General features: G+C 40.6%; 1 protein-coding gene across 2 annotated transcripts in view; it reads left to right on the top strand.

Annotated features, from left to right (window-relative positions):
- The window catches only part of ATP10D (ATPase phospholipid transporting 10D (putative)), a 107,119-nt gene that overhangs the window by 90,642 nt on the left and 640 nt on the right, over window positions 1–15,837 (top strand). For both annotated transcript variants that reach the window (XM_007075911.3, XM_015534760.2), the window contains 4 exons: window positions 3,274–3,354; window positions 4,566–4,670; window positions 8,554–8,741; window positions 13,029–15,431. In XM_007075911.3, the coding sequence (XP_007075973.1) occupies window positions 3,274–3,354; window positions 4,566–4,670; window positions 8,554–8,741; window positions 13,029–13,359 (705 nt within the window). In that variant the 3' untranslated portion in view covers window positions 13,360–15,431. The remainder of the gene's footprint in view (window positions 1–3,273; window positions 3,355–4,565; window positions 4,671–8,553; window positions 8,742–13,028; window positions 15,432–15,837) is intronic.

Genomic DNA, 15,837 nt, shown 5'->3' with positions numbered 1-15,837 from the left:
GCACTTATGAACATTTTTGTAATGCCTCCTGTATGCCAGGCACTAAGTCCTTAATATATATAAATCTAACCTCAAAATGACCCTATAAGTAAGTGCTGTCTTTATCCACACTGTAGGTGAGGAAGGTCAGGCACAAGAAGGTCCCTTCAGTAATCTGCCATGTCACAGTGTTCATGGGTGGTACAGGTGAACTCTGGATCTCTAGCCCGTCCTGTCCACCATTATGCTATGTGGCAGAAAGAACACTGATGCTGTCTTCAGTCCTTGGGTCACCCCCTGCCTCCACATGCTATTTAATGCCAAGAATCCAAAGTGCTTTCACAGGTGCATTGTCAGGATCACAGGGACTGAGGCGGGCCAGGAGCCTGTAGACACCTGTAAGTGGGCAAAGCTGAGGGGTCCGTGTAGTCAGATAGTCTGTCTTGAAAGGAAGACTCTGTTACTCAAAACTCTTTCAGTTGCAAATGACAGAAACCAACTCGAACTGGCTTAATAAAAAAGGGAAGTTTATTGGCTTAATAAACTTTTGCATAGCTGCAAAATCCACAGGTAATGATGACGGAACACTGTTACTCTTAAAGCAACTCTAAATGTCCAGGTTAGGACTCACTGGCCTAGCTTGAGTCTCATGCCTTTTCGTTTTCTCCTTGACCAAGGCTGGGACAGTTATCATTTGTGAGGACAGAGCTGAATCACATGGACAGGATTGGAAAGAAGGGTGTCCTATAGAAGTACTGGACAGACAAAAATCAGACCCACCAGAAGAAATCTCTGTGTTGTGCTTCACCCACTGTTCTAAAGACACTGACCCAGATCAGTTAGAAATAATGCTGAGTTTATGTTTAAATTCTGAGTGTTGAAATTCTGGTTCTGTGCTGTGTGACCGTGGTAAATTATTTAACTTGCTTGCATTTCTGTTTCTTTATAGAGATGGTATGAGGATTGAGGAAGATAAAAAGTTCATCCACATGAAGCTCTCAGTATTGTTATTTTTACTCTCCAGAATTAACCAGAAATTTGAGGAAATCTCAAATGTAAAATATGTTTATTTTCCTCAGTCTAACTTTATCCTGACTTGAACTTCCTTTCCAGGCTGGGGAGTAAGTTAATGTCCACAGGCTACCTGCAGTAGGCAACACAGAGAAGTCACACGTTCATCTTTCAGGGGAGAAGAAATCCTCATAATACCATTTAATACCATCCAATCCATTTGGATCAAGGAGCTAAATAGGGTTTTCCTAAAGGAATCCAGTCTGACTTAAAGTTCAAGGCCAGGATGCAGGAATGTATGGTTGATATTAATGAAGCTTGTCCTGTACCCCCTACCTAAATTAAATTCCAAGTCCATTGGGGAAAGAGAGGTGAGGGGGGAACGTTCAAAATTTTTGTAGCTGACATTTTAAAAGCCCATCTGTACAGACTTTGGTTGGTTCTTGCCCTTGGAAGAGTTGAGGTCATTGTTTCCTATTGTTGAACCCTGTTATCAATCCTTTGCACACATTGTTCTATTGAGTTGGCCAGCTTTATAATACATGGTAATAGCAGGAGGATTCCTAGCATGTGGCTATTGATAGAAGGTCATTGATTTCATTGAGTTTACCTTCCAGAGGAGTTGTCCTTTCTTTGAACTTGGTCTTCAAATGAATTCTGTTTTATGCTTCAGCCAGTTCCTGCCTTCAGCATCGTGAAATATACTCTCCAAGGTTTCAGAATCTTCCCCTGAAGGAGATGATGTGGAGGGCTGTAGCAGAGGCTTCCCTTCCAAGAAACAGTCATCTGTTAACCATCTCTCATCACCCACACAGTCATCTTTTCTGGCTTGGACTTCATGTCCACATTTTCCCTTTCGGTTTCCAAGAGATCCGATGAGTTCATCGCTTTAGCCTCTCATTCATCTTTTACCCTTCTCTACTTCCCAAGTTCCCTTACTCACGTGACTGCTGTGGAGTAATTGTGCTTTTACCTTATTTGCGCTAGGATTTTTGAGCAACTTCCATTCATCCAGAAGCATGAAGTTACATTTTAGCTTATCCCCAAATTGTTCTCTCTTGTCTAGTGACATTTTGGTTGCCCCTTTGGTTCTGCTGCATTCTCTTCTATCATTTGATTGTGCTTCTCCTTAGATTTTATGGACATTTGGATGATGAAAGGCCGGTAGAATATCCTATCATTTTTAAGGAGGAAATAGTAAAAGACACACAAGGAAAAGGAACAGGACAGTGTAATAAAAGGAACAATAATAGTAATAAGATCAGAAACAATAAATCCTCATTGTTTTGGTTTTCCAGAGGACAAAGAGATCCTTTTAAAAAAGGATAGATTTTAAAACTCTAAGTGTAGTCTACTGAAGAATAAAAGAGTGTATATGGAGAATTTGTGTATTTCTAAAACTTTGTTATTTAGAAGACATTGGTTATTTTCAAGGAAATTTCAGCCTTTTCGTATTTGGAAGGAAATGAGAGTGAGAACATGTTAAGAAAAGAGAAGACTAGGGCAGGGATATAATACATGTGTTGCCATTTTTGCCCATGGCAGACATCACTGATAGACCATAGCACTCTATTGTTCCTCCTGGGTCTGAATGCAGCCTCAGAATCGTTCTGCACATACATCAACATTCAGTCAGAGGTGGCTCTCGTTTGAAAATGTGTTTTCAAGTAGAGATTAGTGTCTCTGCTTGAACTTTTTTGTTATAAGCTTTTGGTAAGAAGCAGATTAACACATGCAAAACTATATGGGAATAGTTTATTAATCCAGCAAATATTTACTGAGTACTTGATAGGTACCAGGTACTGTTTTAATCACTTGAATAAAAAAAAAATCAAAGCCCCACTGTATGTAATTTGCATTTTGTTGAGAGACCCATTAGGTACACAAATACAGTTATTTCCAGTGGTGATGAGAGATGTTTCTTGTTGGAGAAAAAGAGTGCGTGCACACACCCAAGCGGGAGAGGGAGAGAGAGAATCTTAAGCAGACTCGATGCTAAGCACGGAGCCCAGTGTGGGGCTTGCCCAAGGTCGATCAAAAGATATAAGCGACATGAGCGGAACAGAGTTCCTTTATGGATTTTTTTCACCTAGGAATTTATTCAGCTGTCACACCTTATTTGTTCACCACTGTTTACAAATCCCACCACTGTTTTTACAAATTCCCATGAAGGAATATAGTCTTCTTAGAGAAGCAAAAGTAAGTATTGGCTTGTGTTGTTCCTTGACTTTGCTTTGACCCATTTTAATCTTGATCCCTCCGCAATATCTGTTTCATTTTCAGGCATACTTACCCCTTACCTTCTGGATCACCTTGTTGGATGCCTTTTATCAAAGCCTGGTCTGCTTCTTTGTGCCTTATTATGTGAGTCCCCGTTCACTCAAAGAATATGCTATTAATGAATCAACGAGGCTTCTTTGTTGCCAGTATAAACACACAGGATGGATATATTAGGGTAGATTGCTCATATAATCAAGTTGATTATTAGCTGACTAAATTATAATGTCCCCCCCAAAATGTTAGATAATGGATTAAGTTTGGAGGTAAGTACCTAGTTGACTCCTCTTGTGTCTCCTTTTTAGCCCTGTACTGCTTGATCAGTTTTGCAAATGACCTGAATAAAATTGAGAGTCCAGGCATATAATGAGATGAGTCAAAATCAGAAAGGCAAAGTCAGAATATGAGATTTATTATTAGTGCTGGGCTGATTCTACCAGGATGATATTCATAGTATTAAATTTAAGTTCTTATTCATAGTCTCTTCAAAACTAAAAAACCTGTTTCACAGGTGAGGAATAGAAGAAATGTGACTAAGGAAAGAATGTGTAAAAATGAACTTTAAAATTTGTGCCAGCACCAAGCACAAAACATGATGTAACTGCCCACCCATACACAGCCCTACCCAGAAGAAAACACTAGTTTGATCATAGATTGGTGTTAACAAAAAACACAGTGTTAAGAATGAGAAAGGTCGTAGTCTCTAAGTTAACAACTTCTATTCTTTAGTTATTTATTTAAATAAAATGACTTGAATTTGCCCAGCTAGAATATTCCAGGTTTACGGCATTTCAAGGGAATACAGATAAGGCAATCTGAACTGTAAAGCAGAGGAGAACAATTATGAAATGCCAGAAATTGTGAAATGTCAGAAAATAGTGTCATTCAAAGAATACTTGAAGGACTTGAGGACATATACGTAGGAGAGGAGGGGATATTTACTTAGCAGAGATATATACTCAAGATAGCCTTAATAGCTGCCTCAGAGGCTTGCAGCTCTGTTCAATGGGACATATTTCCTATTTTTCTATACTTCAAAGAGCTGGGAGAGCAAGTACAAGGTTCTGGGAGGATGAATTATGACTCAGGATAAAGAGGCATTCCAACTGAAAAGTTCAGAGATTAGACGGCCTAGCTAAGAGTCAGTCTCTCTCTTCTGGAAATGTTTGAGTTTATCCTAAATGACCCGTTGTTGAAGAAGGGACCCATCCACAGTTGAGCTGTACAATAAAGGAATGGTATTCACACCACTGAGTGTGACAACTCTCCTGCATCACCGCCTGTTGTCCTTTTTGTAGACCTACCAGGGCTCAGACATTGACATCTTTGCATTTGGAAACCCCCTGAACACAGCTGCTCTGTTCATCATTATCCTCCACCTGGTGATTGAAAGCAACAGTTTGGTGAGTGGTTTTCCTGCCTCTGAATTGGGCTGAAACTGTGCTTGGGGAAGTGTCTTCTGTTAGCAGTGACCCTGCTTAAACCCTTCATGCCTAGAAGACACATGTTAACAAGAGTAATGATTCCCAATAAGAGGGGTGATTCATGGCTACTCTTGTTGACTGTTGAGTGCCATTATGTTGAGCTCGATGTATAGCCAGGGAAAGTGGAAGATACCTACCTGGTCCCCTTGGTGGTAGCCATGATGGATGGTTCATGGAGGCGTGAATCCGGCTGGAGAAATAATTGATGGCCAATACTCTTCAAGATGGCCAACATTATTAGATTGTGCTGATGTCTTGCAACTCAACTAAAAAGAGGGGTTGTGCCATAATCCTGGTATACTGACTTTAGTAAGTGATGATTTTATCACAACAAAATTTCTCATGATACAGGAACATATTATCTTCCCTCCAGAATTTGTACTGTTCATTTAAATCTAGGTCTTTTTTATCTTATTTGCTGACTTAATGATAAAGTTAGGTCTCTTCATCAAAATGATTGCACTGTAGCTCTCTGCAGCAAAGCTAATGTGTAGGATTCAGATCATGAGAACTTGGTTATAAACCTTCCTTTGCAGGTGAACATTCTACCCAACTCTGAAGAATAAACTGCCTCTGTGATTATTGATGCCAGTTCCTCATTTCCGTTGGCATCATCTTTGCTATAGTCTAAGCCACTATCATCTCTTCCTGGACTATTGTACAGCCTCCTTAGTCTTCCCACCAACCTCTACTCTTGACTCCTCTAGCCGTCCTCTGCAAAACAACCAGAATCATCCTTTTGAAACACAAACCATGTCTTGTTGCTGTCCTTTGGGTAAAACCCTTCAGTGATTTCCTACTGTACTTGGAATAAAGTTGAAAAGCCCTAAGATGGCCTACAAGACTTCATGCAGTGATACCTCTCCTTTTCTCTCCAATCACATTTCCACTGGAAACACACTATCCCTTTTCAGTGGCTCCGATACAGTGAGCTCCTTACCTTATCGGGTCCTTAGCATTCACCATACCTCCTGAGGGGAGTATTCTTATTCCCTTGGTTCCCCACACTTTTCCCAGCTCAAATATTATTTTGGGTCTCAGCAAAAATGCTGCTTTCCCCAGGGCCCCTTCCCTAACCATCCATTGTCTCATGCCATCGGTTTGCTTTTATCCATCACCCTAATAATAATTTCTTATTATTCAGCAGTTACGTGATTGTCTGATTCGTGTTTACCTTCTGCCTTAAACTATAATCTCTGTGAGGACAAAGTTCATATTTATTTTGTTGACCACTGTATACCAGAATCTAGGACAAGACTGGCACATCGTAGGTGCTTAAAAATATTTGAATGGATAAACAAATAATTAAATGACTAACCAGTATTTAGAGTGTTTTTACCACCCTGGTAGTGAATGCATTTTACACAGGAATAGCTGAATGAGGTTATAGTTGAAATACGTGCAGTTATATTGTAAAATTATTTATAATAAATTCTAAAGTAGAGCTGAATATTTCTGGCATCACTTCCTTTGCTTACAACCTTCTATAATCAAACTGTACAAGCCCAGAGTGTAGTAAAAGGTTAATATCTGAAAATACCAGGTAGGGAGACTAAAGGGAATTCTAGAACTAAAATATTTGGCATTGTTTTAGTATCTATTTGGTTTCATTTTTAAACAGTTTTGTAGGCACTCTTAGTTACTACCCAAGGAATTGTCATAGGTTCTAGCATTTATTAGCGTTTCAAAGGATCTAATGGATCAAGTGTGTCCGTTTGGGTTCACTGGTTATGAACAGCAACCTGAGCAAATAGAAAAGTTATTAAAAATATACTGAAGAACGATGATCAAACCAAACCATCCTGAGAAACGAGAGTGGCTCCAGACATCCAGGAAACAAACTAACGGACAAGATTGCTCTGTGCTGAATTGGCTATAGTCATTTTCTTTCTGCTCTTGCCTCACTGTGCTCCAAGTTTAGTCCCTGGTGACAGAATTCTGTTTCCTTAGCTTCAGTCCTAGACTTTGGCTAGAGGAGGGATATCGTGCCAAGACTGTGCACAATGTCGGGTACCTGCACTGAGAAGGAAGAAAGTGAAAGCCAGGCGCCAAGAAAAACAGTGTTTGCTATTTATATAGCAAATAGTGTCCTTTATAGGACGCATCATTAAACTTTTTTCTCATGCCAGGGGAGGCTAGAGCTCATAGCCTCGGAGAGTCCCTTGTCAGTAAGAGTCAGCCGTTGGGAGGGTGTGAAGCACCCTCATCTCATTGTCACCCCCCACCTCCCTGTTTTCACCCAGTGTCTCTTGACTCTAACTATATCAACTTCTGTAAATGTGCCAACCATCAAGTTGCTGTCTCACTTGCCAAATGCACATCCTTAGGGAAAAAAATTCAGGCAGTAGCGTTCAGTGGGAAGGAAAGACATCTGAGAAAGAAAGACAAAAGATAACAAATCATTGCCTTAGAGGCATGATGACCATCAGGATGTAGCCAACACTTTCTGAGCAGTTTGTACATTTTACACAAAATGAGCAGTCTTTGTGATGCGTGTGAAGATGTCTACCTTGGGGAAATACTTTGCAGAATTAAGAGAGAAAAGGAGAAAATTATAGCCTTAGAAAATATTACTGAAGGCAGTGCTTCCCCCCAAAAGCATAACCTTTTCCACCATGGTATACACTACGATCTTAGGTGGTAGTGTCCACTGCACTAAATAACACTGAATACCCCACTGTGCCAATTTCCCTTTGTAACGAAGGTCAGACTGTAGACCTGGCACTTACGATACTAGGTAATGGCGACACTGCATTTAAGGAAGTCATCTCCTTGTTTTTCGAAATGAAGTTACTTAAATAGTAAGCCAGTTTAAGGGAAATACTAAGAGGGGCTCCTGGATGGTTCAGTGGGTTAAGCCTCCGACTTCGGCTCAGTTCATGAGTTTGAGCCCTGCGTCGGCTCTGTGCTGACGAGGCGGAGCCTGCTTGGGATTCTCTGTCTCCCTCTCTCTCTGCCTCTACCCCACTCTCACTCTCTCTCTCAAAATAAACAAATGAACTTAAAATATATATATGTATTAAGAAAAATTCCAAGCTATCCACAGATACAAAGGTGGCTAGGCTACAGTGTGAAGAAAAAGATTTGTTTCTTGTTCATATAAAGTCAGCTGAGGTTCCAGATAGCTCTAGAGTACTTGTTCTCTGAGTGGGGGGCTGAGTGCCCTGGCTGTGTCTTGTAGCTTTACCATCTGGAATTGTCCCTCCCAAAAGGGGGATCTTCTTGGTCAACATGGAAGGAAAGGAGACAGCATGGGAAATTGCACACCAGCTCTTCCATGCCTCTAGCCTGGACATTTTGCATCTCTCTTCCATTCACATTTCATTGGTCAAAGCAGGATATATGGCCATACTTGATTTCAAGGGGATGAGGAAATGCAATCCTTCCAAGTGCTTACGATGGGAAGAAATTCGAATATTGGTGAGGAACAGTAATGTCTGCCAGCCCTGTGAATGGGTAAAGTTTGAGGACTGAAGTATAACTTAATGAAGAAACAGACCAATTAGTGACTGTATTAGAGAGAAAGCGAGCATGCGACACCTTATGGTGCGTGGACAATATAAAATAGTCATCAGAATCAACCTGTTGGCATTTGACTTAGCTTTACAGAATTTCAACAGTGATATGAACTGTTCACGAAAGATGCTCTCATCTCTTTGGTATTTTGTGTTTTGTTCTCTAAGGTTTGTGACGCTTATTCATTGCTCAGACATGTTGTCTCTTCAACAGAGCAGAGTGCATCGGGGCGCAAATCCCTGTCAGTGAGAGAGTGTTCATTTCCCCCGCTTTTCATGTCTTGCAGACCTGGATCCACATGCTGGTCATCGTTGGTAGTGTCTTGTCTTATTTTCTCTTTGCCTTGGTGTTTGGAGCCATGTGTGTGACTTGCAACCCGCCATCCAACCCCCACTGGATTATGCAGGAGCACATGCTGGATCCAGTGTTCTACTTGGTCTGTGTCCTCGCAGCCTGCGTCGCCCTTCTGCCCAGGTATGGTGTCTTATCATCAAGAGAGGAAGTGAGATCACAGGCTGAGAATTCTTCAGGCAACTGCTGAGAATGGATGGCAGACCGTCCTGTTTACTAGTGGAGAGGTCAGCCTGTGTACTAGTTAAAACATTGGTGTGTTAGCTCCTTTACCAGAGAACAAATATGGTTTAAGTGAACTGGAAGGGATAGGTCTCTCTCGTGGAAAATTCTGACTGGTTGGCAGTCCCCAAAGATGGGGCAGCTTCACCCACAAGGTTATATGAGGATCCTTTCCTCTGTCCTTTTGTTCTGCCAATCCCCATGGGTGTTGCCCTTATCTGCATGATTGAAGGTGACTCACCCTCAGCCCATCCACCTCCCTGCCTGCAGGAGGGAGAAAGAGAGAAAATGGAGTGCGAGCAGCTTTCTTCTTCTTCCTTTCTTTTTTTCTTTTTTTTTTTTTTTGATGCAGAAGTGACCCAGAAGTTGCTCATATCCCCTTAACTAGAACTTAAGTATCTGGACTCTGAGTGCCTAAAATCTGAGTGTTTCTAAAAGGAAAAAGGGGAGAATGCATACTGAGGGACAGCATTGGTCTTTCTACAGCCTATAACTGCTGAAAACTTAATCTGAGTTCAGTTACCTTTCCCATTTTAGTTTAAATGGAATTTCTAATATTGTACGGGATGGAACTGGCTAAGAAGTATACATGGATTTTTAATCTATAGCTCTTTCTCTTTATATTTTTATAAAATTTATCTGTTTAGCTGGAAACACTTTGCCAAATAGTTGTTCTACCTTTGTAAACATGCTGTGAGAGTCAAATGGTGATTTCAGATAAGAGAGCTGACAAACTGACTCCCAGGCCAAATCTGACCCGCTGCCTGTTTTTAAAAGTAAATAAAGTTTCGTTGGAACATAGACATACTTATTTATGAGTTATCTATGGCTGATTTCGCACTACAGTAGCAGAGTCCAGTAGTTCCAACAGAGACCGTCTGGCTTGCAAAGCCTGAAATATTACTATCTGGCCCGCCGGAAGAAAGTTTGCCACCCCCCAGTTTGTAACACCAATGTAAGACAGCATGAGCACAAACTCTGTTACTGATGGGCGTTCCTTCTAGAAATGTGTAAGAAAAGCCCTCTTGAGTCCTTCTATGGTGTTTACGATTGTGTACTTGACAGTATTACTGCTCAACTGAGATGCTTCCATGCTACTCACTGTGATTACCAGCTTTCAGATCAAAAACTAACAAGGTGATTCCCACCAACAGTGCAAGAGGGTTCCCATTTCTTCACATCCTCTCCAGCATCTATAGTCTCCTGATTTGTTCATTTTAGCCACTCTGACCGGTGCGAGGTGCACTGTTGGTGGGAACACAAACTGGTACAGCCACTCTGGAAAACAGTATGGAGGTTCCTCAAAAAATTATAAATAGATCTACCCTATAACCCAGCAATAGCACTACTAGGAATTTACCCAAGGGATACAGGAGTGCTGATGCAGAGGGGCAGTTGTACCCCAATGTTTATAGCAGCACTTTCAACAATAGCCAAATTATGGAAAGAGCCTAAATGTCCATCAACTGTCCATAAAGAAGATGTGGTTTATGTATACAGTGGAATACTACTTGGCAATGAGAAAGAATGAAATCTGGCCTTTTGTAGCAACGTGGATGGAACTGGAGAGTGTTATGCTAAGTGAAATAAGTCAGGCAGAGAAAGATACCATATGTTTTCACTCATATGTGGATCCTGAGAGACTTAACAGAGAACTATGGGGAGGGGAAGGGGGGGAAAAGTTACAAAGAGGGAAGGAGGCAAACCATAAGAGACTCTTAAATGCCGAGAATAAACTGAGGGTCGATGGGGGGTGCGGGGGAGGGGAAAGTGGGTGATGGCCATTGAGGAAGGCACCTGTTGGGATGAGCACTGGGTGTTGTATGGAAACCAATTTGACAATAAATTTCATATAAAAAATAAATAAAAGAAGAAACAAAACAAAACTAAAATGAAAAAATAAATAAATAGAATAAAAACTAACAAGATGAGCTTGTAGAATTTATGAAGACACAATTCCTAAAAAGTTATAGCCCGAAAAGAAAAATCCTCCCAATTGTACCACTAAGAGTACAATTCTTTTTTTTTTTTTTTAACGTTTATTTATTTTTAAGACAGAGAGAGACAGAGCATGAACAGGGGAGGAGCAGAGAGAGAGGGAGACACAGAATCCGAAACAGGCTCCAGGCTCCGAGCTGTCAGCACAGAGCCCGACGCGGGGCTCGAACCCATGGACCGTGAGATCATGACCTGAGCCGAAGTCGGATGCTTAACCAACCAAGCCACCCAGGCGCCCCTAAGAGTACAATTCTATCTGACATTGTTGTGCTAGGCTGAAAAAAGTGACCCCCTAAAATATACCCATGCCCTAATCCCTGGAACCTGTGAATGTTGAGTTTTTTGCTTATGCAGATGTGATTAAGGATACTGAGATGGCGAGATTATCCCGTATTATCTGGGTGGGCCCTAAATGCAATCGTAAGTATCCTTATGAGAGAGAGGCAGAGGACAATTTGACACAAGCAGTTGCAGAGAAAGCACTCCAACCAGAGTGGCAGAGATTCCTTGGTTACAGGCTAAGGAATGCCAGCACTTATCAGAAGCTGGAAGAGACAAGGACTGGATTCCCCTCTAGAACCTTTATAAGTTGCATGGCCTTTGCTCCACCTAGATTTTGGTTCAGTGAACCAATGCCAGAATTTTTGGCCTCCAGCGGGTACATGGGTGGCTCAGTAGGTTAAGCATCCAACTTTTGATTTTGGCTCAGGTCAGGATCTCATGGTTCATGAGTTTGAGTCCTGAGTCAGGCTCAGTGCTGACAGCACGAAGCCTACTTGGGATTCTCTCTCCCTGTCTCTCTGCCCTCCCCAGTTGTGCTCTCTCTTTCAAAATAAATAAACTTAAAAAAAACAAAAACTCTTGGCCTTCAGAACCGTGGGAATAAAGTTTGGTCATTCTAAGCCATCAAGTTTTTGGTAATTTGTTACAACGACCCTAGGAAACTAACAGACTTTGATATGGGGAAGATGGGTGTTGCTATCACAAATACCTAAACATGTGAAGGTGGCTTGGAAACTGGAGAATGGGCAGAGACTGGAAGAATTTAGAGGTACCTGATAGAAAAATGCTAGACTTCTTTAAACAGACTGTAGATAATCAGGGACATTAAAGTTCCTGCTGGTGGGGATTCAGAAGCAAGTGAGAAGCATGGGTTGAAAAAACCATATCATCTTAGAAAATACATAGACGGTCTTAAACAGAATGTTCCTAGAAATGTGGGTGTTAAAGGCACTGGTGAGGAGTTAGAAAGAAATGAGGAACAGGGTATTGGAAATTTGAGGGAAGGGGATCTTTGCAATGTAGTGGCAGAAAACGTACCCAAAGTGTGTTCTGTTATGTGGAAAACAGAATTGATGAACTATGAACTTGGATATTTAGTGTTGAAGATTTGGCCTGGTTTCTGCATGCTGCTTAGAGTAAAATGTGAGAGAAAATAGACTGAGGGAAGGCCTGTTAAACACAGAGAAGTTAGATTTAGAAAATTCTCAGCCTATCCAGATTTTAAAAGTTGTTACAATTAAGAGATTGGCTTTGGGGAATATGCTCTAGAGAAAAGGGGAACAGTGTGGCCGGACAACCTTTTGCTGGTGCTGAAGAGATCAGGTCTGTGACCTCTGGATCCCTTCAGCCATCTTGACAGCCACCAGGAAAGGAGATGGGGTTATATAGGAAAGATCTGTGAAGGACCCTCAATTAATGGCATAACTCTGCATGACATATATATTGGAGACCCACGAGGTTTATGAGAATCCTGTACCAGCATAAACACTGCCAGCTTGGACTGAAAGGGACAGGTTTGTAGCAATGTGTCATAGTACTCACAGGAAACTAAGAGCTAGCATTTTTTGAATGCTTACTATGTGCCAACACTCTGTCTGCTTTCCATGTATTAACTTATCTAACAGCCTATGATCTAGCAGTGTCGGCACCTCTCCTGCTAATATTTTATTTTTTTTATTGATTTGACAAGCACTTTTAGGGCACTCACTGTTTTCCACGTGCTTTACAAATATCAACTTATTTAATATTGTTACTGCCTCCATTTTATAGTTTGCTTATCTTTTCCTTTTACCTCAGGAAGACAAATGGCCACCAGACCCTTTTACTTTTTCTAATTGGTGAGTATTTTTTGTGTCCCTGTGCTACATTTGAGGTGAATGTAACTCTGTGGTGCTTTTTGTAACCTAGGTTTGTATACCGGGTTCTTCAGGGATCCCTATTTCCATCTCCAGTTCTAAGGGCGAAGCACTTTGACAGACTGACTCCAGAGGAGAGGACTAAAGCTCTCAAGAAGTGGGCAGAGGCTGGAAAGATGGGCCAAGTGACACCCAAGAATGCTGACCACTCAGACTCCAAGTCAGAGAAAAGAGCTAAGTCTGACCCTGCTGACATCTTTGCAATGATGTCAGCACCTTCTCATCCTGTTGACCAGGGAGACTTCTCTGTACATGAAACTGCTTTGGACTCAGACTACTGTGAAGCCAAGGCCTCAGGGATGGCTGGGCCCCCAAAGGGTTAAAAAAGAAAAAGCATTGTAGCCTCCTTGGAGTTGCAAGTATTCCCTCAGATTTGGAAGAGGGACCTTGAAGAGGCACCTCTATCAAGAATGAAATGGATTTTTCCCTAAGGGACATGAACATTCATTCTACTGTGCTTGGAAAAGCCAATGTGATGACCTTTATCGTATGTTTGTAGATACATTTGTAAAAGGACTTGGAGGGTAACCTGAACAGTGTTTAGGGAAGTGAAATACTTAATTCAGAATCAAATGCTTTTATGAAACTTTTTGGACTTTGTAAAAGCTCTTTTATTGTCTTACAAGTGCAGACATTCTTAAAGGATTCCTTTGAGATGTATTTATTTAATTGGGAGATCTCCGATTCCAGGGAAGTGTTTTCAATGAGCAGACTCCAATCTGAATTGTTTTAAATGAAGAAAACGTAGTTTTCAGATCAGTTAGAACTCCAAAGAGAAAAAATGTTACATATAAATGGTTCACTTCCAGAAAAAAAATTCAAAGAACCTTCTAATGACAGAGTACCTAAAATAGGGTAATAGCTCTACTATTTGAAATGGAGTTAGTGATTATTAGTAGCTTATTTCATGCAGGAAGATGCCTTTGGTCGTCTGCAGATGTTAGGCATATCCTTCTGCTCATGTCAGTGTTCTCTTGAGGGGGAGTCTTCATTGGGAAAGGGCAGAGGGATGCCAGGGTTCCGTAGGAATGTGTTTCTCTCTCAGCTTTCAGTCAAAAGACGACCTTTTATGAGGTCTGCCTCTATGCAGCTGCTGTCAGCTGGGACACAGACCATAGGTAAGGGCAGACAGAATCAGCTGAGTCTCTAGCCTATTTGGCAATTTCTTGTATTCTAAAACTTACAATCAAAAGCCTGATCAAAATGAGACAATCAATTTCAAAACAGTCTTTAAGAGACCATTTGAGGGTTCATGGTCCTTACAGAATCCTACAACTTCTCTGGTGTTACAACTTTTAAAAGTGATTTATTATGAATTGGGACTGATACAGGTGGTTCTCAGAAGGATTTCATGAGGTTCTTAGAAAACTTCATTTTTTTAATACATTTTAGGACAGGAATGTCCATAGCAAGTTACTTGCTGTTGCAAATCATGTATGCTGGCTTTAGTTGGAACAAAGTCTAGTTTACCAAGTAAACCCAGGTATTATAAGATCATCTATTCTTGTTGAGTTCTTTTTAAAATTCAGTATCTATTCATCTGAACATTGTCAGCCACTAGTCACCCAGAATCTCCTTCCTGAAATCTCCATGCTAATGTTCTCTGTCTGTATCAAGGTCTTATGACTATTAATCTGTTATTCTCAGGGCTTGATCTTTTCCTGATACCTACTTTCCTGGTCTGACATTTTTTTTTTATAACTGTCTGATGCTACTACAAATAGTCTTTTATACAGACTGATTTCTAGAACTTTCAAAATCCCACATGATATTAGAGGTTGCTTTCTGCTTTCTTAATGATTTTTTTTAAATTGTTTAATAAATAATTTGTACAAAAAACTGTCATCATTCCTGTAGATACCACTGAACCTAATAGTAATTGTTACCTGAGCTTAGAAGGAAGCTCTTAAAGCACACCTTTTACCAGAGTATTGTAGTGACCTTTTCTTATATGGAAAAATCAATAGTGTCATAGCAGCTGGCATTCATTCTCTGAATATGAATAAAGGGTTAGAATCTAAAGAGAAAAAGAATAAGCCAAGAAGACTAAGAAAAAAAGTTAAGTTTCCAGATATCAAGTATCCGTACATAAGAGTAGAAGAAACTCGAGTGTTCACGTTATGTGTCCGCAATCTCTTATCCACAATTCTAAAATCCCAAGAGGTCTGGAACTTGAGGGTTTTTTCATAAGTTAGGCACAAATTAAATGTACCAGAGAGATGTAAAACTATTTAATATAATTATTCAGATGTTTTACTATAAAAATGTATTACTGGGTGCTAAACTGTATTGTATCTTTTAGATTCTGAAAAATTCAGGATTCTGTCACACAGCTAGCCCTCAGGCAAAAAAGATTTGGGATCCATATCAAGCCCTTAACGGGCCTCATTTACAAGTGAGTAACCTTTACACAAAGTTATTGCATTTTGGTGTTCAATATGTTTTCCCAAATTTGAGGGATCATTGTTCTTTATAGCCAGAAAAAAATGGTTAATAATGTATATTTTGAGGTATAATTTTATCCCCAAAGATTTATGAAAGAATTATTCCAGGCTCCCAAAATGTACTCTGTAGATATGAAAGGTCCTTGCACTCTTACCAGGATTAAAGTTTTCTTTGGACACTTAAGTAACCTGAGACTATTAGCAACCTTTCACTTCCAAAAGCCATCCGTTACCTAAAATAAAAGAGCACGTTCCTGTGAGAGGGAGTCCAAGACAGGTAAATTCGGGTTGGTAGGCGGCTGGGGGCAACAATTATGGTGGGAGACACAGTGTCCTGGGACTTTCCATCCATGTTCC

Source organism: Panthera tigris, chromosome B1 (genome assembly GCF_018350195.1).
Source record: "Panthera tigris isolate Pti1 chromosome B1, P.tigris_Pti1_mat1.1, whole genome shotgun sequence".
Taxonomy (NCBI): Eukaryota; Metazoa; Chordata; class Mammalia; order Carnivora; family Felidae; genus Panthera; species Panthera tigris.
Note: the sequence above shows the minus strand (reverse complement) of the source record. Positions and strands in the feature narration are given on the sequence as shown.